This window comes from Lepidochelys kempii, chromosome 5, assembly GCF_965140265.1.
Source record: "Lepidochelys kempii isolate rLepKem1 chromosome 5, rLepKem1.hap2, whole genome shotgun sequence".
NCBI classification, from domain to species: Eukaryota; Metazoa; Chordata; order Testudines; family Cheloniidae; genus Lepidochelys; species Lepidochelys kempii.
In genome coordinates this window covers 48,339,917-48,361,358 of record NC_133260.1, presented here as the reverse complement: position 1 = coordinate 48,361,358, position 21,442 = coordinate 48,339,917, and the positions used below count along the sequence as shown (strand labels likewise).

At 44.8% G+C, this 21,442-nt stretch overlaps 1 protein-coding gene across 4 annotated transcripts in view; it reads right to left on the bottom strand.

The window, feature by feature from the left end:
• The window catches only part of CERT1 (ceramide transporter 1), a 168,768-nt gene that overhangs the window by 14,560 nt on the left and 132,766 nt on the right, over positions 1–21,442 (bottom strand). For 2 of the 4 annotated variants that reach the window (XM_073344213.1, XM_073344212.1), the window contains exons 10-12: positions 9,540–9,632; positions 8,875–8,952; positions 541–636 (exon numbers count right to left, since the gene is read on the bottom strand). In XM_073344213.1, coding sequence (XP_073200314.1) covers positions 541–636; positions 8,875–8,952; positions 9,540–9,632 — 267 coding nt within the window. The remainder of the gene's footprint in view (positions 1–540; positions 637–8,874; positions 8,953–9,539; positions 9,633–21,442) is intronic. The other 2 variants (XM_073344214.1, XM_073344216.1) reach the window with 2 other exon arrangements.

The window sequence follows — 21,442 nt, the reverse complement described above, 5'->3', positions numbered from 1 at the left end:
AAGGTTCTACTGTAAGACACCACAAAGTGGTATAGTACCTATAAGTATGTATATGCAAAGCCATTTGAAGAAAAATAGTTTGTTAATGCACTTTGAGATAGCCCCATTTCAATGAGGCCTAGATGAAAGAGCAATAACAAAACTGTTAACGCGTGTCAGCATAGTCCAAGCAGTTAGTCCATGGCAGGCTAGTGTGGAGTAGATTCTCACTCCAGCTAGCCCAAGCCAGTCTAATATGGGACCTTCAGGAAGAGAGGGTGATAAAGGAAAGTGACCTCCCTCTGCACAGGAATGAAATGTCTGGCATGAAGTCATAAAGAATACTGTGTGTACTTAAAGATATAAAATGGTTATCCTTGTATATCTCATCAATAGTACCTTACTCAAATAGTCATGTTTTAAATCAATGTGACTACGTGTGGAGTAAGGGTATCAGAATATGGGCCTATATCAGTATTAACATGACAGACAGATTTCAGTGTAACATTTTATATAAATTCAAAAATGTTATAAAATATTGTGCAACGCAATTTTATTTACCTTCATTTCACCTTCTTCTACCACCAACTGCCAATTGGCATCTCCTCCTACATCCTGTAAAGAGTAAGTCATGTGATTCTGCACCATCTCTTCCACCTTTAGAAGAAAAAAAAAAATGCAACATTTATAAAGGTTCCTGCCACCTTCTTGCCAGCACATTCAGGGCACTGTACAGTAATATCTGAAGCCACTATAAAATACTAGCAATAGATCTAGTGCATGAGCTGGACATAAACAACGGAACAAAAAAAACAGTGAAGGTTAAATTAGCAGAGGCCTTGCAGCATTCAGAACCAAAAGCAAAACTGATCCCTAATAAAATGAATCTTCGCACAAGCACTTCCCACCCATCCCCATCTCTTTCACCCCCACCTTTAACAGTTGAATAATTGTACTAACTATTCAAGTTTTTACTTCTACCTATAGGGAAGGAAGAGAGATTACCTCTATTACAATATTTAAGAAGAAAAGGAGGACTTGTGGCATCTTAGAGACTAACAAATGTATTTGAGCATAAGCTTTTGTGAGCTACAGCTCACTTCATCGGATGCATATTTAAGAGGTGCTCTGATCCTACAGAGATATTGGCCATTATAAGTACCTAAATAAACAGAATCACACTGAAGTGCAGGACTTTTTTTTGAAAATTTACATTTAATGAAGAACAGCATTTAAGAACCTGAGCAATAAAAAAACCGATCAAAGCCACTAGTTTTCTACGCTTAGAAAGTTAAATCCATATTGTAAGCATTCAGATGTCTCAAAAGCTTTATAGGCTGTAGTGAAGGAAAACCAAGTACATGTGACATGTTGAACATTTACTATTCTGCATTAGCACAAGCTGCTATGGTCTTTCAATAGCATCCTGGGATGCCGATTGATTTAAAGGGACACTCTCAATAAGTTTAATTGCCAACGTGTTTGCACTCCTTCATTAAGTCATCTTTTAATTTTATGTTTTTGCATCATTTAAAAATATTTTAAACTTTTAAAATCACTGATGTATGTGAATTACTGTAGTCTTTAGAAAAATGTACTTGATATACCTCCATCTATTCTTTAAGCTACACAAACACTACCATATTTGTACTCCTTATGTCTGTATGAAAAGCATCCTTTAGGTATATGGCTGTGGGGTATGAACAGGGCTGAAAGGGTCCCTTTAAGTTTTCTAAACACATTTATAGTGTCTGCCCTGGAATGTAGGTGCCAAATCCTGTCAGATCACATTTCCAGACCTGCTCTTTTTCAATTGAAATTATAATCTGAGATAATTATGGAGGAAAGAAAGAATATTACAAGTTATTTCACAGATACGTTTTATAACATGGTAGAAAAGTTTGCTTCAGTTTTTTGTGTGTAATTTAAAAACAAGTGAATACTCAAAATAGGTGTTACAACACCTGCAGATTAATGTGTAATTTGCAATGTCTGTCAATCCTACAGAGGTAGTGACTAAAGGATGTTTACTGGAAAATATATATCTTGATTAAAAAATAAACAAGGTATTACATTGTATGTCTGGTACTTTAAGCAGTACACAATCATGAATAAAATTAGCAACACTAGGGCATAAATACCTTGTGTATGATATAGAAAGACATTTCTTTATACACAAACAAATGCCACTTGTCAAATAAAGGCATTTATCAAATGAAGTACATTATAACAAGTTTACATGGAGGAATGAGCAAAGGAATATTTATTAATGTGTTTTTCTAATTTGCTTGAGATGGAAACAAAAAAGGTTGTGTTTATATTTTATTTTAAAATAAAGAAGGCTTTTTTTGTACTATGTACCTTCTGGGCTGTACACTCAAGATCAGGAAAGGAGGTAACTGTACCCTGAATCACACTTTAAATGTTAAGCCTCTCAAACAAATAATGAAACACTGTATGCAATGAGGACTATATTTCATGGAAGTTCAGTGCTGATTTATAGATGTTCCGTGGAAGCAAAACGAGTGATATGGGAAGGATGAGAGACCAGACCACAAAGTTTTCGTTAAAACTAACTGACAAAGAAAAGTTTGTCTTCCTTTCACTTTATAACTCAGGCAGGAAGGCCACCCTTTCCTAGACTTGGGCAACAGGTTTCCTAGACACGATTCCTCCCCATCTCTGCTTTCCAGGACACCATTTACGATCTTCAAGTGGGCAGATTTTCTAAGTAAAGGTCCTCTAAAACTTCTGGACACTAAGAGTCAGCTAGGTAATTGATAATTAATGCAAATAATTGAAGAAATTCTTCTAGAGTAATGGAAACCTTACTGGCTTCAAGAAGATAATTAGGCTTGGCCGAATTAGATTTTTTTTAAAAATAATTTTGATGGATAACATTAATGATATTTTTAGCATTTTTTACATTTTTTTAATTCATTTAACTTTTCACAGCTGTGGGAAATGGGGGGGGCAGTGTCCGACTATTATTTAATGACAGTAGATGTAGAGATTAAAAAACTTAAAGCTTTATAACTCTTAAAACACACTGTACATTTTGACATCTGATATTGACAAAGTAAATATCCTTAAATCAAACTAAAGTACTCAAGCAGCATTTTTCTTACTTTGCCTATCTGTAAATTTCAATTATCAATGGAAATATTTATCGTTTTGTGTGTGCATGGTGAAATTGACATTTACCGATATTAGCAATAAAAATCGAACCCTTCCAAGTCTAAACAATTTACAAATTCCAAATACTCTATAAAATCCAATCAAAATTTAGAGCATGGTGCACAACTAAAATTATCTAAGATCAGCAAAGGTCCCTTGAAACCTAGAAGGGGGCCATAAAACTAACATGCTCAGAAAGCATTCTTCATCTACTTCCTCAATAGCATAAGTTAACTAGCAACGTTGGATTGTGTCTCATCTGTAACTCCAGTGATTTCTGAGGGCAGCATCTTTGGTTAATTCTCTGAGAACTCTGAATATTCCTTTCAGATTTAAACTTAGTCGTAGGTGCAAATACCAGACCACTGTTTGAACTGTATTTCGGTTTTTCTGTTCTTAATTATCAAAGCAGACTTTCTAGTAATCATCACTTGTGCACACAATGTTTGAACTGGACGCATTATTGCTAGAATCTCAGTACTGTACCTTCCACAGTAAAAGGAATCAACTCAATTCAGTCTTCACTCCCAGAAGTAACACAGCATTCCACAGAATTCAGAAAACAGAGGTCTAGTGGTGCCAACTGGCTCAAGGTTCACTGTTCTTTACAAGCTACTTCTGTCTAAGACCTGAGACACACACTACACCTAATACAATACTTTCATGATATTTATTTGTGAAGGGTAGCATGTAGGGTCTGTACTGAAAGCACATAACTTATCAAGATTCATAATCATTGTGAGATTTTTGTACAGATAATATTTAAGGAACAATGTAACAGATTGGCTAAGTAAGTGAGGTGGGCTTTAAACGAAGTTCGATGGGGGCAGGAGACAAAAGTCCACAGGTAAGTCCAGAACATGGAGACCTGGGTGAAGGGTTGAAATTTCGGGGTGGGGGGGGAGAAAGAGGGGCAATTAAAGCTGGGGCAAAGGAGAAACAAGAGGGAATACAGTTGGGAAATCTAATGAACATCTTAGATTTCTGCATACTAATCCAAGGAAGATAGAGAATAGTCTGGAAGAACTAGAAGGAACAGTAAATAATCACAATTACAACATCATTGGCATCACAGGGACTTGGTGGGATGATTCACATGACTGGAATATTGGTACAGAAGGGTACAGCTTTTTCAGGAAGGACAGGAAGAGGGAAAAGGGGAGGAGGTGTTGCCTTATATATCGACGCTTGCACTGAGGTAGAGATAGAAGTGGGAGGCAGACCTATTGAAAGTCTCCAGGTAAGGATAAAAGGGGTAAAAAACAAGGATGATGTCACTGTAGGGGTCTATTATAGACCACCTAATAAGGAAGAAGGGGTGGATGAAACTTTTATTAACTAACTAACAAAATCATCCAAAGTACAGGACTTGGTGGTGATGGGGGACTTCAACTACCCAGACATCCATTGGGAAAATGATATAGCACAAGGTAGATTATCCAACCAGTTCTTGGAGGTAACTTATTATAGCAAGTGGAGAAAGCAACTAGGAGAGAGGCTGTTCTAGATTTGATTCTGACAAACAGGAAAGAAATGCATGCGAATTTGAAGGTGGAAGGCAGTTTGACAGAAAGTAATCATGAAAAGATACAGTTCATGATTCTAAGGAATGGTAGGAGGGAGAACAGCAGACTGAAGAAAATGGACTTCAGCAAACTCAGAATTGATAAGTAAGGTTGTGTGGGAAACAAGTTTAAAGAAAAAAGTTCAGGAGAGTTGGCATTTTTTTGTAAAGAGACATTAAGGGCACAAGAGCAAACTATTCCAGTGCATAGGAAAGAGATGAAGCATGGAATCGGATCACCCTGGCTTAAAAAACAATTACTAACCTTTTGTAACTGTTGTTCTTCGAGATGTGTTGCTCATGTCCATTCCAAAGCAGATGTGTGCTCGCCCCAAGCACCACCACCATCAAGTTTTTTCCTCAGTGGTATCTGTTGGGTCAGCTCCAATGCCCCGGTATGACACGCTCATAGCGCCAGTATAAAGGGTCCTGCCACCCCGTTGATCCCTCAGTTCCTTCTTGCTGGCTAACTCCAACAGAGGGACAGGCAGGGGGTGTTGATGGTTTGGAATGGACATGTGCAACACATCTCAAAGAACAACAGTTATGAAAAGTTAGTAATAATTTTTTCTTCGAGTGCTTGCTCAGTCCATTCCGAAGTAGGTGACTCCCAAGCAGTTGTGCAGGTGGAGGGTTCGGAGTTCTTAGGCATGCTGACTGTAATACCACAGTGTCTGAAACCTGCATCATCTCTAGTCTGCTGGATGACGGTATAGCAAGACACGAAAGTGTGAACCGACGACTACATTGCCGCTAAACAGATGTCCTGGATAGGAACTTGAGCTACAAATGCTGCCAAAGATGTTTGAGCCCTGGTAGACTGTACCGTCAGGGCAGGAGAGGGGACTTTTGCCAGGTCGTAGCATGTGCGGATACATGAAGTGATCCATGATGAAATTCTCTGGGCTGAGACTGGAAGGCTTTTCATTCTGTCTGCAATGGCTACAAAAAGCTGAGCATATTTTTGAATTGATCTAGTCCTTTCTATGCAGAAGGCTAGTGCACACCTCACATCCAGAGAGTAGAGTGTGGTTTCAGACAGAAGACCGGTAGGAAGATATCCTGGTTACTATGGAATTGGAAGGAAGGCTGGATGTGGCTGCAATTGAACCTTGCCCCTGAAGAAGACCACATAAGGTGGTTCCAAAGTAAGGGCTTGGACCTCCAAGACTCTTCTGGCAGAAGTAATGGCCTCCAGGAAGGCCACCTTCCAAGACACGTAAAGCAGAGAGTGCATTGCCAGCAGTTCAAATGGAGGCCTTGTTAGCCTTGCCAACACCAAGTTGAGGTCCCAGGGAGGAAGTGGCTGCTGTACCTTTGGGTATAATCTCTCCAGGCCCTTAAGAAATAGACTATAGATGAAGTTTGAGAAAACAGAACGGCTGTTCATCCATGGGTGAAAGGCCGAGATTGCAGCTAGATGGACCCTAATAGATGACATGGTTAGGCCTTGTTGTTTCAAGTGGTATAAGTAATCTAAAATGAATGGAAGTGTTGACTGTGTAGGTGAAACTCACTTCTGCATAGAGCAGAGAGAGAATCTTTTCCATTTTGCCAGATAAGTGTCTCTAGCGGACATTTTTCTGTTCCCTAAAAGCACCTTGCGACCAGTCCCAGAGCACGTTAGCTCTGCGGGGTTCAGCCATGGAGCTTCCAGGCCATGAGATGAAGGGACTCAAGGTTTGGATGATGTAGACAGCTGTAGTCTTGAGAGATCATGTCTGAAAACTGAGACAGATGGATTGGCATTTCTACCGAGAGTTCTAAAAGGATGGTGAACCAGTGCAGATATGGCCAGGCCACGGCTATCAGGATGAGACCTTGTCTGTCCCTTAGGAAGGCCTTGTGTATGAGAGAGATGGGAGGGAATGCATAAAAGAGATGATCCATCCAAGGGAGGAGAAAGGCATCAGAGCAATCCTGGGCTGTGACCCAGGAAGGAGCAAAACTGAAGACATTTCCTGTTGTCTTTCATTGCCAGTAGATCTATCCGGGGAGTCCCCCACTTCTGAAAGACGCCTTTTATGACATCAGGATGGATGGACCACTCATGGTGGTTGGAGAAGGATCTGCTAAGGTGATCTGCTTCCTCGTACTGTGACTGCTGGAGATACAAGGCTTTGAGGCAGATTGAGTGGGCTATGCAGAATTCCCACAAGTGAAGAGCTTCCCTCACCAGTGAGAGGAACGCACTGCTCCACCTTGCCCGTTTATATAAAACATCGCTCTTGTGTTGTCTACAAGAACTGACACGCACTTGCCCTCCATGTGGGGCTGGAATGCACTGCAGACTAGGTGAACTGCCCTGAGCTCCCTGATGTTGATGTGTAGCAAGAACTCTTCTGGAGACCAGAGGCTGAGTTCTGAGAGACCCGAAGTGAGTTCCCAAGTCTATCGCCGAAGCATCTGTGATGAGAGACCTCGATGGTGGGGGTCTTGAGAATGGGACTCCTGCACATACTGCCAGCGGGTCCAACCAACAAAGAAGGGAAGTGATCACAGATGGGGGAAGTGTGACAACTATGCCCAAGTGGTGTTGCCCCAGTGTGTATAGCGACACCAGCCAGGAATGAACAAGTAGGAATAGGGAGCCTGGAAATGAGTGAGAAATTTGATGCCTGATGATGATTTCTCTTCACTGAATATCCAGATTGGTCATTCCAATCTGTCCATTAATTGGATGAACAAGTTTAGTTTAATGAAAACTGTTACAATGCTGTGAAGACACACTTATTCAAGGAAAGTTTATTACATACACACACATATTACTACACTGTTTTTCAGTTTTGGAAGTATTTTCACTGGCTTGCACATTCTGAAGAAGAGCCAAGTTGTCTTCCTGATGACCAACAGATCTGGTTCTGCCTCTAGTAATGGAGAGCAGAGGGAAAACCCAGTTGTGGGAATGGCAAGTCTGGGAATTCAGTAAGTTCTTCACTATTTTATCTTTCAAAATTCTTAAGTTTATGGACACTACTAATTTTCTTCCAAAATTTACAGCCCCCTACTCGTCTAGACACTAACAAGTTTTCATCAAAATGGGTCCGCAGCCCATCCTTCAATCTTTGCTGTTAACAATATAAGGGCTAAGGCCCAGATTTTTTAAAGGTATTTAGGCATTGACTGTTAAAGGGATTTGGTTCCTAAGTGCCTAAACCCCTTTTGGAAATTAAACTTGGGCTCCTAAATCAATTATGCTTTGCAATGCTGAGCACAGCAATGCCTAAATACTGTTAAAAATTTGGCCCGGAAGCTCTTGGTAGGGCTTATTAAAACAGGTGTATTGAGCAATTGTATCATGGCCATGGTTAAAAGCTGTAGACCAGCCTATATGACAGCAATATGTCAGCTTTTTGATGAAGTCCAACAGTCCTCCTTCTGTTGCTTAATTGTCAGAAGGGTGTATTGTTATTATCTTAGTACTGTTTTCCCCACTGCTTCTTTGAATAGCTTGTCCGTTGAACACTTCCAGGAGACCATTAAAATGTTTGGCTTGCTTATACAGATCTAAAAGTGTATTTTAGCTTTGGTATTGCATGCCTTAGTGAATCTGCCACAAATAGGTATAATAAAATATATTTTAAAAAAAGGTTCCAAACTCAAACTGTGCATGCCTAATAGAGTCTAGCATACACTTTTAGTGCTGAATTACAAACAAAGTCTCAGAGGTGCAAACAGTACCGTTGGACTGTAGAAAGATTTAGTTTCTTAATGGTCATTACAAGATATATGAACTAAATATGTGAAAAAGATTGGGAAATTAAACACTTCTTAGAATAAATGATTTACATGCAAACATAACAGCTCTCCCTCATTTTAAAGTCAAATTTATCTCCATCCCACACAGCTGTTATTTCACTTTTATTATTTTAAGTTATTACATCAGAAATGTGGGATCTTGAAGTTACACATTTTTTCTGCAGATATTAATCCTCATTATTTTTAAGATTCAGGCCCTTGCAAGAGTGATATAGATGCAAGCAGAATGCAAAAAGACAATCTTTCAGTAACAGGACTAGAGAATTCCTTGGTATGTGTCTATCCGTACTCATCTAAAACAAGCACAAGTGATTTATGGAACAAGGGGAACCCAGGTTAGAGAGAAGATGAACTACAGCAAAATGATATACAAAGCCACTATATGCTTACAATACCTGGGTGCTGAATCTGTGAACATCATCAGAGGCACTGACTAGATCAATGGAAGACATGGAGGAAGAGCGACTATAGGGCTACCAGAGACAGACAAAGAAAAAAATCAAGTAATCAGAACAAAGGCACAACAGAGCTTTCAGTACCAACTTCCAAGCACAAGATAATGAAGAAAAGGAAAACAAAAGCACCATAAGCAGCAAGCACAGCAGCAAAAGCTGATTTCATGCAACTATTATATATTATACTCCCAACATGGCCCTGAAAAAAAAAACAGTGTTTCCAGTAACATTGAAAAAGGTCAAAATCAACCCTGATTAAAAAACCTAGCTTTTTTTCTTTTAACTAGTTTAATGATTTTATATTTAAGAAAAAGCACATTTAAAGATTATTAAGTTACTGGCATAATTTTTTTTTTATCTCAAACTATGACATGCTTGCTACATATCAGGAATATTCTAAAATAGACACTCAAAGATTTTTTTTCAAGGAAAAAGTCCTCTCCAACCCTGGATATGTCAATTCTAATGAGTGACGTGTTCAAAGTTACTAGAAACATCTATAAATTAGATCTCACCAATCCGTATGACAAATGTGTTAGTTAAAATGGAAATATGATTTTATTTACAATAAGTACTCTCTAAAAAGATCCTGGGAAACATCTCACCTTTTGGACAAATCTGTGAGTCCCCACAGCAGAGTATCCATCACCAGAGGGTAATGATGTTGGCCAGTGTGATCTGACCTTTTCACTCTGAGACTAAGAGAAACAGGTTAAATGTATTAGTACATAGCTGTTTGGTGGAGTATTTAGTAGGTGGCAGTAGAACTGACAGACTTATATAAGAGGAGGGAGCAACTAGATAGTCTCTCTTTACTATTTCACAGGTCATGAACGGTAACAGGCACTTCAGGTGGCAACAACAATTAGATTTAAGAAATATTTATCATGTATTGGATATACTTATTTGTGTAGGTTATTCACCTAAGTACAGTCAAGGTGAGTTTTCTATAGGATTTTTTAGTTACTTGCATCTATTAAGAATTGCTTTAAAGATAATAGGGGAGACAAATTGACCCATATTAACAACACTTTTTATGCTGTCATGTTCTGTAGATAATGGACTTTTGTTTCCACTGTGCCCAAATTTCTCACATTATTTTAGTTTTAAAAATAAATAAATTAAAAAGAACCAAATGTTATATAGAAGGAAATGTTACTCACCTATGCACTAACTGTAGTTCTTCGAGATGAGTGTTCCTATGTGTGCTGTATTTCAGGTGCACATGTACCTCTCGAGCCTTCAATAGGAAATTTCTAGCTAGCAGTGTCCATTCGACCCACACATGCGCCCTGTCACCTCGTGGAAGAGGCTGAGACTATATAAAGGTGTGTGAACAAATTGCCCTCAGGTCCTTCTCTATTCAGTCATCCCCTAGGGAACAACTGAAGCAGAGGGGAAGGAGAGCCAATAGCAAAGCACCCATAGGGACACACATTTCCTCCTTCATTGAGAATTGTGCCTGTGGGTGCCTCACTTCAGGTGATTTCTGAGCACTATTCTAGGAGGAAAGTTTCAGAACAGGATCCAAAACTGAAGACAGTACTGCAGAGCCAAGTGTCGCAACAGATCTGATGGCATGAAGCAGGGTCTAAAACTTTAAAAACATATGGTCTGAAATCCATTTAGTGGCTCTGTGTGTCTCGAATAATTGAACATTCTTCAAAAATGCAGCAAATGTTGCCTGTGATCTGGTTGAATGTGTTCTAACCCCGGGGGGAAGGGGGATGAGCACCTGCAGACTCACAACAGGTAGAGATACAGCCCGATATCCATTTCAAAAGTCTGAGCAGAAACAGGGGCCCCCTCACATCTATCTGCAAAGGATACAGACAGTCTAGGAGCTTTCCTAAACTGCTTAGTCCTATCCAGGTAGAAGGCCAAGGCCTTTCTAACATCCAGAATATGAAAAGAGGACTCCTGCTGAGAACAATGGAGGTTTCAGAAAATATACTGTTAGATGGATTGATTGGTTAAGATGAAAATCCAATTGCAACCTTTGGTACGAACTTAGGATGCAGACATAAAAAGACTTTTTTTTTTTTAAAAATAAAAGGTAAAGGGGGTAATCTGCCATCAAGGCTCCAATCTCCCTTACCTTACTGGCCGATGAAGTAGGGAGCAGGTTGCCACTGGTACAAACTGAGGTCTTGTGAGATGGCTGAGAAACAGGTTAAGGTCTCAAGATGGGGTGGGAGGTCTAATGTGGGGAAGGAAATTACTTAGACCCTTAATAAATCTGGAGGATATCCAGGGAGCAAAAATGTCAAGTCCTTGGACAGGGAGATGAAAGGCTGATATGGTGGGCAAGTGTACCTTGACCAAAATGATGGATAAGCTGGGTGTCTTCAGATCCAGCAGGTAATCTAGGACGAGGGAAACAGGAGTGGATTCCAGCCAAAGTTATCAACCACCGTCCCAACAGATGAATCTCTTCCATATTTGCAGGTAAGTAGTGCGGATTGATGTTTTGCTACTGTTTAACACCACCTGCTGCACCTCCGTAGAGCTGAAAACCTGTATTCCTGAGAACCATCCAGGAACCATGCACTGAGGTGTAAAACTACTAGACTGGGGTGAAGCACATGACCAGCATCCTGAGACAGGAGATGTGGAATGGTTGGGAGCTCGATTGATAGCTGGACACAAGCAGTTAAGGGTACCAAGCTTGTCTTGGCCAGGTAGTACTAGAAGGATGACTCTGGCCTTGTCCTGCCTGATCTTGTTCAACACCCTTAGAATTATGGGTGCTGGGGGAAAGGCATAGAACAGGCTCTTCCTCCACAGGATTGGTGACTCAGACCTGCCTTGAACAGAAAAGAGGACACTTCCTGTTCTTGGAGGTGATGAAAAGACTGATCTCTGGCAGTGTCATCTCTAGAATAAGCCATAGAGAACCTGAGTACCCAGCTCCCATTCACAGTTGTGCGAGTATTATCTGCTGAGAGCATTGGCTGTGGTGTTCCAGCGAGGTGGACCACTGAAATATGGATACGGTGGGCTATGCACCAGTTCCAGAGCTTTATAGCTTCAGTGCACAAGGAGGATCTTGTTCCTTCCTGCTTGTTGATGTAAAACATGAAGGACATATTGTCCATCATGACCCTGATCGCTCTGCCCCGATGAGGGGTAGGAAATGGAGACAAGAATTCCTGACTGCCCTGAGCTTCGACAGGTTGATGTCAAAACTAATTTCATGGGCTATCCATCCGCCCTGAACTCAGAGTGTGTTGAGGTGGGCAATTATAGTTGCTAGAGTCACCATCCTCAACTTTTGAGGCTTCACTAATTTGTTCAACTGATCTGTCTTAGATCTAAGATTGGCCTCCAACTTATGTCCTCCTGGGGCACTAGAAAGTATTTTGAGTAGAATCCCGACCCTGTAAAGGGAAGGGATTGGTTCTATTGCTCCTAGTTGGAGGAGAGAGTCCAACTTGCCTTAGTAGAAGCTCATGAGAGGGGTCCCTGAAGAGGAAAGGAGAATTGGGGGGGAAGAGAGACACACACACACACACACACAGACAGACAAACTGGATGGTATAATCTGATATTATGATCTCTAAGACCCACTGATCCATGGTGATCTACTCCCAAGTTGGGTTGAAATGGATAACTTGGTCCCCAAAGGGAAGGGAGGGAGGTGGGCTAAAGGGGTGCAACTGTAAATCCGGGGGGGGAGGAAGGATTTCATCTCTTGACCAGCCCATCAAAACTCATGTTTAGGTGACACCTGGGTGGTTGTCGAGGGCCACTGAATAGCCCTCTTGCTGTGCAACCTCTGGGGAGTTCCACAGGTCTATGATATCCAAAGAACTAAACAGGGCATGATCTCTGGACAGTCTGACCTACTAAAAAGCTTCTTGCTCCTTGATGTGTAAATGCCTAAGAAAGGTAGGGTAGCCCTGGAGTCCTTCAACATGTGCAAGGAGTCATTCATGATCTCTGAGAAAAGCCTATGACCAGGAGGGAGGTCCCCTACTGTGTTCTGAAACTCGCCTGGAAACCCCAAAAGTTGGAGCCATGACACCCTGCGCATAACTATTGCCATGGAGATAGAGCTGGCAGTAATGAGCAGCATCTAGGGATGCCTGGAGAGCTGTTCTGGCCAGCAGGTGACTCTCTGCAACTATGAACTGGAATTGTTCCCTGCAGTCATGTGGCAGCTGCTCAATAGCGCCCATGAGCTTGTTGCGATTAGTAAAATTGTATTTGGTCATGAGCACCTGAGAGTTTGTGATCTGGAACAACAGGGTTGCGGACAAGAAAGATTTTTGCCCAGATTCACTTACTTCTGGTCCTTGTCATAGGGGGCAGATGTCAAAAAATTGCTGCCTAACCTGTTCATTCACTGCATCCACCAATAGGGAGTAAGGTGGAAGATGGGAAAATAGAAAGCTGGATCCATTGGTGCAACAGAGGCAACCTCAGTCTTAGCCAGATCCAGGAGAGCCACATTAATAACTAATGCCACTCTGAAGGGGGGGTTGCCGACTGCAAAGTATCTAGCAGCTTGTGTTGTGGATCTTTGACCTCCACCAGAGGGATCTGCAGGGTGTCTGCTACCCTTCTAATGACATCCTGAAACCGCCTGAAGTTGTCAGCTGTGGAAGGTGGTGAAGCTATAACTGCCTCTTCCAGCAAGAACGATGAAATGGGAAACTCAGGGGTGATCTCTTCTTCTACCCTAGCCTCCTGCTCTTCAAATATCTTCTCTTGTCTTGGATGGGTAGGGGGAGGATGTGAAACCTTGTCTTTGGAGAGATAATACCAGTGGCTGTTAAATTGCTGTCGATCGGCAGCCCATAGGTCCCAATATGGCCATTGGGGGATGTCCATAAGGAAGTAGGGATTGCATACAAAGTTAGTTCCACCTTTCTTGCTGACCAGCAAGGTCCTCCCTGTGAGAAAGTGGATTCCTGAAGGGGTATGCAGGAGAACCCTTCATTGAAATCAAAGAGGACTCCCAACTGGTCTCCTTCTCGCATCCTCCCATAGCGGAGCAGGATTTGAGGACAGAGCACAGTCCTGTGCCATGAAGTGGCCACTCAGAGACTGAGGTCTCAGTACTGAGAGACGCTTGGTACCCAACAACAATGGACACTCTAGTTTGTCTGATCCAGAGAGGTCCATTGAGTATCGGAACTCCTGTGGTACCAGAAGGACCCCAGTACCGACACCATAGCAGACATTGCTGTAGCTGACAGTCCCAAGGATGATGGGTGTACTTCAGGCATTGTAGATGTCAAGTCCCAATGTTTGCTCGGTACCCCTGCCTGAGCTGCTTACAACAGTACCAATGGCTGGTTAAGACACAACATCACTGGCTGAGCAGGATACTCTGGTGTTGAGCAGGGCCAAAATAGGTAGTACCCTGTGCTTACTCTCCTTACTGGTGGAGGATATAGTTGCCCTATCGGAGCTGTGCTTCCAGTCCTTAGAGCTCCAGGGGCTTTGCAGGCCTACTGGTACTGGAGAAAGGGTCCTTGACCTCAACAGTACTCTTGAAGTACAAGGATCTCAACGGGGACAAAGTCTTTTTTGGAGCTGGCTCAGTGAGAGTCCATGCTCCTCTTTCTGGGAGTCTTCCCAGCAGGCTCCAAAGACGTCCCTTTGTTAGGGGAAGCATGCCTCAAGGTTGATGGGGTACAGGATCTGTCCATGGACAAATGTACCGAGGAGGGGAGGGTAATCTCCTGATCTGGATCAGAGGGTAGTTGCAGGGAGCATTCTCTTGCCAACAGTATGACCTTTACCTCCCTGTTTTTTCTAGCTTTGCTCTTAAAGGGCCAAACAGAAGGAATGCTTCTAGGAGACAAGGGACTCCCCCAGGCAACAGACACATATGGAGTGCCCGTCACTTACTAGCATAGCCTCCTGGCAAGAGAGGCAGCATTTGAAGCCTGGCAAACAAGGCATACCCCGCCAGGAGAAGACCGGTATTCCAGAGGGAAGAAAAAAAACATCCTCATCTGAAACCAACTGTACTAAATACTGACCTACAACAATAAACTAACTGAGAAAAAGAGAAAAGAAAGAAGTCCAAGTATGCTGTAGGCTGACACACTAGGGTTCTGTCTCAGGCTGAGGTGGTAGAGAAGAAACTGCAGGCAGTTTGCCCACGTACCCCTATATAGCCTCAGTGTCTGCCACAAGAAGCCATGGGGTCTATGTGTGGGCTGAATGGACATTGCTAGCTAGAAATCATCCAATCTTCATGTACACCTGAAGTGGAACACCAAAAGGGACACTATTCGAAGAACTAGTAGTTACTACTTAGATTGCAGACTCTTTGGAGTAGGAAAAAACAGTTACCTACCTTTTGCAACTGTTGTTCCTCAAGATCATAGAATCAGACGATTAGGGTTGGAAGAGACCTCAGGAAGTCATCTAGTCTAAACCCCTGCTCAAAGCAGGACCAACCCCAACTAAATCATCCCAGCCAGGGCTTTGTCAAGCCAGGCCTTAAAAACCTCTAAGGATGGAGATTCTACCACCTCCCTAGGCAACCCATTCCAGTGCCTTACCACCCTCCTAGTGAAATTGTTTTTCCTAATACCCAACCTAGAACTCCCGCACTGCAACTTGAGACTATTGCTCCTTGCTCTATAATCTGCCACCACTGAGAACAGCCTAGCTCCATTCTCTTTGGAACCACGCTTCAGGGAGTTGAAGGTTACTATCAAATCCCCCCTCACTCTTCTGAAGACTAAATAAGCCCAGTTACCTCAGCCTCTCCTCGTAAGTCATGGGCCCCAGCCCCCTAATCATTTTCGTTGCCCTCCGCTGTACTCTCTCCAATTTGTCCACATCCTTTCTGTAGTGGGGGCCCAAAACTGGATTCAGTACTCCAGATGTGGCTTCACCAGTGCCAAATACAGCGGAATAATCACTTCCCTCAATTTGCTGACAACACTCCTACTAATGTAGCCCAATATGCTATTAGCCTTCTTGGCAAGAAGGGCACACTGTTGACTCATATCCAGGTTCTCGTCCACTGTAATCCCCAGCTCCTTTCCTGCTGGACGGCCGCTTAGCCATTTGGTCCCCAGCCTGTAGCAGTGCATGGGAGTCTTCCATCCTAAGTGCAAGACTCTGCACTTGTCCTTGTTGAAAGTCAGATTTCTTTTGGTCCAATCCTCCAATTTGTCTAGAAAAATGGTTACCTACCTTTCATAACTGCTGTTCTTTGAGATGTGTTGCTCATGTCCATGCCATTCTAGGTATGCACGCACCCACGTGCATGTCTGGAGATTTTTGCTTTAGCTGCAGTCAGAGGGCTGGCTGTAGCGCCCTCTAGAGGGCCACGCTCATGCCGCGGTGTATCAGGCACTGAGAGAAGGAACTGAGAGGGCGTGGGCTTTCTGACAACTCTGACAGAGGGGCAGGAAGGAGGGTAATGGAATGGACATGAGCAACACTTCTCAAAGAACAGTTACGAAAGGCAGGTAACCATTTTTTCTTCTTAGAGTGCTTGCTTATGTCAATTCCATTCTAGGTGACTCACAAGCAGTATCAATGGAGGTAGGCTTGGAGTTCACCATTGTGCAGCTTGTAGTACAGCTCTGCCAAAGCCACTGTTGTCTCGCACCTGCTGAGTCCGTGCGTAGTGCAACGCGAACGTATGGACCGATGACCAGGTGGCATCCCAACAGATTTCTTCAATTGGCACCTGTGCCAGGAAGGCTGCTGAAGACGCCTGCACTCTAGTGGAATGAGCCATCAGTCGCTGGCAGGGGCACTTTCGCCAGCCCGTAGCAGTGGCGTATGCACGCCATGATCCAAAACGAAATTCTCTGGGCTGACACCAGGCAGCCCTTCACCCTGTCTGCGACAGCAACAAAAAACTGCGCTGACTTATGGAATGGCCGTGTTCTACCAACGTAGAAGGTCAACGCCTGTCTGACGTCCAGCGTATGCAACCTTCACTCCTCATCTGATGGGAGGCTTCGGACACAGGACCAGTAAGTAAATATCCTGGCCCAAGTAGAACTGGGAAACAACCTTGGGCAGAAAAGCCAGATGCGGGCACAGCTGGATTGTGCCCTTGTAGAGCCAACATTATAGCGACCAAAAAGGACACCTTCCAGGAAAGAAGCAGGAGGGAGCAGGAAGCTAGGGTTTCAAAGGGAGGGCCCATGAGCTTCAATAGCATCAGATTCAGGTCCCACGGGGAGACCAGGTCTCGGACATGTGGGTATAGGTGCTCTAGACCTTTCAGGAACCACACTGTCATGGGAGGGGCGAAGACCGACCTGCACTGAAGCAGAGGGTGGAACACAGAAATGGCTGCCAGGTGCATCTTGACCAAAGACGAGACAACCCCTGGAGCTTTAGATGCAGCAAATAGTCCAGGATGTCTTGCAACGAGGTCTCCTTAGGACAAACGTGCTTGTCCAAAGCCCAACATGCGAAGCGGTTCCACTTGGCCAAAAAGGAAGCCTTGGTGGAAGGCTTCCTGCTGCTCAGCAGGACCTGTTGGACCACTGCGGAGCACGCTCGCTCGTCCGTGCACAGCTATAGAGCAGCCACATCATCAGGTGCAGCGATGCCATATTTGGTTGCAGCAGATTGCCATGCTTCTGAGACAGCAGATCCAGACAGAAAGGTAACTGCAGCAGGTCCATCACTGAAAGACTCATCGGCATGCTAAACCAGTGCTGGCGAGGCCACGCCGGGGCAATGAGAATGATCCAGGCTCTGTGCTGCTTCACCTTTAGCAGGACTCTGTGGATAAGCAGCACTGGCGAAAAAGCATAAATCAGCGCTCCTGAACCCCGGTGGGGACAAGGGTTCCCTGTCAGATGCCTTCCTGATCCTGGAGCAGAACACCTGGGACTTCCTGCTCTGCCTGGACATAAACAGGTCCACCTGGGGAGTCCCCCACCATTGAAAGATCAGGTTGACCACCTCTGGATGGAGGGACCACTCGTGGCGAGAGGAGAAAGTTTTGCTGAGGTGATCTGCCAGGACGTTCCAGGTAAGCAAGTGGCCATCAGGTGGATGGCATTCTGCACACCAAGGTCCCAGAGACTGAGGCTTCTTGGCTCTTGACACATGGCTGAGGACCTGATGTAATGTTGATGTGATACATCACGGCCATATTGTCCGTAAGGACCTGCATCACCTTGCCTTTTAGGTGGGGCAAAAACGCCTGACAGGCCAGCCCACCGCCCTGACGTTGATATAAAGAGCTAAATTGTGCTGCATCCAGCGACCTTGGCTGCCGCACTCGCCCAGGTGGGCTCCCCAGCCCAGATCTGATGCATCTGAGACCAGGGTGAGTGACTGTGATAGGGACACAAAGTCAACTCCCTGCAGTGCTGGATCATATTAAAGAAGTTCTGTATTAAAATCACAAATGAGTTTGATTCCCCAGAGTTTAAATTCCAGGGTATTACTAATTAAGAGGTCTCTTGGTTTTTGGTACTGTTTCTCTCCCTTTATGTGTGAAACTTGCAAGCTGCTAATTGTGTTAGTACATTCTAAGACAGAGTCTATTCTCAAAGCAATTCACAAGAGAGAGAGACTCAAAGCAATACTCTAACAACAGAAACAGCACCCAGAGACTCCCCACCCTTTTGTTGTATTAACCATTGTGATTAAAATAGAGATAGAGGATGTATGTGGATGGATGCTTGGTGTGGATAATAACTGAATGATCAGGGAGGTGCCAGCCTAAGAATCCAGTGTCCATCGGCTGAAGGCGTCAAGTGGAAATAACCAGAGGACCCCACCCAGAGGGCAGACTGGAATCCACCCAACAGCCTCAAGGATGGGAGAACCAAAGAACAAGATAACATCTTGGAGCTGTCAGGAATGTGCTATCTGCTGATTGATTCAGCAACAGCATGATGAAGCAATTCCCATAGACTGGCATAGGAAGAAATTCCTATAAAAATAGACTCTAAAAAGTGAGAACTTTGGGGTCTGATTCTGCAAACCAACTTCCAGGAGCATCAGATGAGCATCTGACAGGCCCTGCTCCCTCCTCACGTCCAGGCCACCTGGCCAGTGGCTTGGCATGAGCAACTCTAAGCCTGGTAACTATGATAACAACCTTGCAGAACCTGTGTGTGTGGGTGTGTATGTGTGTGTGTGTGTGTGTGTTTGTATGAATGAATGTGTGAATAAATATGAGATTGAATGGAATGTTATAGCTATAACTAACTGCTTACTATGATTCTTTCTGTGTTCACAATAAATGTGGTATTTTGCCTTTTTCCCTTTAATAAGATCCTGCTGGTTTTTATTTTATTGGTACAACAGCAGCACTAACTAGGGGTCTAGCCAATAGTTCAAGGATGAGAGGACGCGGTCCAGTACTGTGACTGCTTGGTCCCAGCAGTACCTGCTGGGAACGTAGACCGTTGCTTGCCATGTATGCAAGGGTGGCAGACGAACCCAGGTGTGCCTGACCACGTACATGTATGCTGCCGTGTGGTCCACCAGCCGCAGGCAAGCATGGACCATGGTGATCGGATGTCTCCTCACCTGGACAATGAGATCCACCATGGCCTGAAAGCGTGCTTTCGGAATGAAGGCCCTGTCTCGTGTGAAATCGAGAACCGCTCTGATAAACTCTATGCGCTGGACCGGCATTAACGTGGACTTTTCTGTGACTATTAACAGGCCCAGGTCATTGCAGGTAGAGCATACTAGATCAAGGCTTCTCCGCACCTGACCCAGAGACGTGCCCTTGAGGAGCCAGTCATCAAGGTACAGACAGATCTGGATCCCCTGACATCTGAGGTAAGCCACTACTGGCGCCATGCATTTCGTGAACACCCTGGGAGCGGAGGACAGGCCAAAGGGTAGTGCTGTGAACTGTAAGTGGTGCCCAGTCCCCATGACACAGATGGTTCCTGCGTTTCATAGTAATATGGAGACATGGAAGCAAGCATCCTTTAAGTTGAGAGCGGCGTACCAGTCTCCCAGATCCAGGGAGGGGATAACGGAGGCCAGGGAGACCATGCAGAACTTCAGCTTCTTGAGAGGAGATTGAAAAGGGTGTCCTCCTGCTCCACTATCTCCTGCACTTCCAGCCTCAAGTTCTTGGGCACCCGCCTGAGAAGGGCTTGGTGTTCTTTAAAGTCATCTGGGGAGCTGGCCCTGGAAGGTCCCATGAGTGCCTTGTCCAGGGAAGAGGAGGCATGAGGGCTCAGCAGCCGTTGGAGAGGGAGGTTTGAGGGTAAGCACCGCATCCTCCACCCTGACCTCGGAGCGAGCTTCCAGTACCATATCTGGTGCCAGTGGGGCAGTCTATATTCGCTCCAACGCAGCCACTGATGCGTGCTGCAAAGGGGGCATCATCATCACCAAAAAGCCCCATGCTCCCCAATACAGCCACTGTGTTGGCCACTGGCTGTGCTGCCACCACAGTGCCGTGGACAGCAGAGAAGTTCCCAGTGTCCAAACCCATTGCGGAGACCGGGGCGATGGGCTGAGCTGGGCCTCCGCACCAAAGGAACCAATCTTCAGTGACCAGGGAGGACCTGTTGACGCCTGGGTCTACTTGCTGGTCATGGCTACCAGTGAGCTTTGACCAGGCGTAAGTGACCGGTGGCTATTCCGGGGTGAACGGTCCTGGTCCCAGGGAGATTTGGGTCGGGTGGAACGGTGCCGGGGAGACCAGTAAACATGAGGAGAAGTAGTCCCACGGTCCCAGCAACCGAGACAGACGTCTAGATGCGGCTCAGCGAGGGGGGGAACAGAGTCGGTCATAATATGGAGAGTGCAGACCCCGCACTGGGGAATAATGTCTCGACATCCAGGGGGAGAGTTTGGGCAAATCGGCGGCGCGGCTCTGACCTGCCACAGGATTACTTGTCCAGTGACCTATGGAGCTCTCCCGTCCCCAGAGGAGACTTAACAGCTAGCTTTCTCTCTCAGGAAGCCTTAGACTGGTCCTGCATCACCTGAGACATCATAGGAGCAGGTGGAGAACCGTGCCCACTCTGCACCTGGGCTTGGGATGACGATGGTGCAGGCAGCGTGGTGAGTCCTATGCTGCTCACCAAAGTCGGTGATGGACCTTTAAGAGGGCTAAGAGCCCCAGCCACAGAGGCATGCTCATGTTGCTCTGGAGAAGGCTGGCGGACAGGCCCGGTCTCTCTACTGGATGACCCTTGGGCCTTCTTGCTTGGCACCGGTGAGTGCTTCTTCGCCTTCTTCTTCAGTGCCAATGCACTGTGCACGGAAACCGAAATCCTCGGTGCAGCCTGCATAGAGGACTGAGAAGTTGGGCAGAGAGGGGACTCCATCAGGAAGCCCTGAGGCAAATGTCCCTCTCCTGGGTGTGAGGCCAAAAGTTCTTACAAATCCAGCAATGCTCCTTGATGTGCGATTCCCCCAAGCACTTAAGGCAGCTGTTGGGGGGATCACTCACAGGCATAGGCCTGTCACAGACCGAGCAGGGCTTAAACCCAGGAGCTTGGGGCATGTCCTGTTTGAGGTAAAGTCCCCACTGGGACCTTAGCTATCAGCTAACTATACCCTTAACAACTACTTA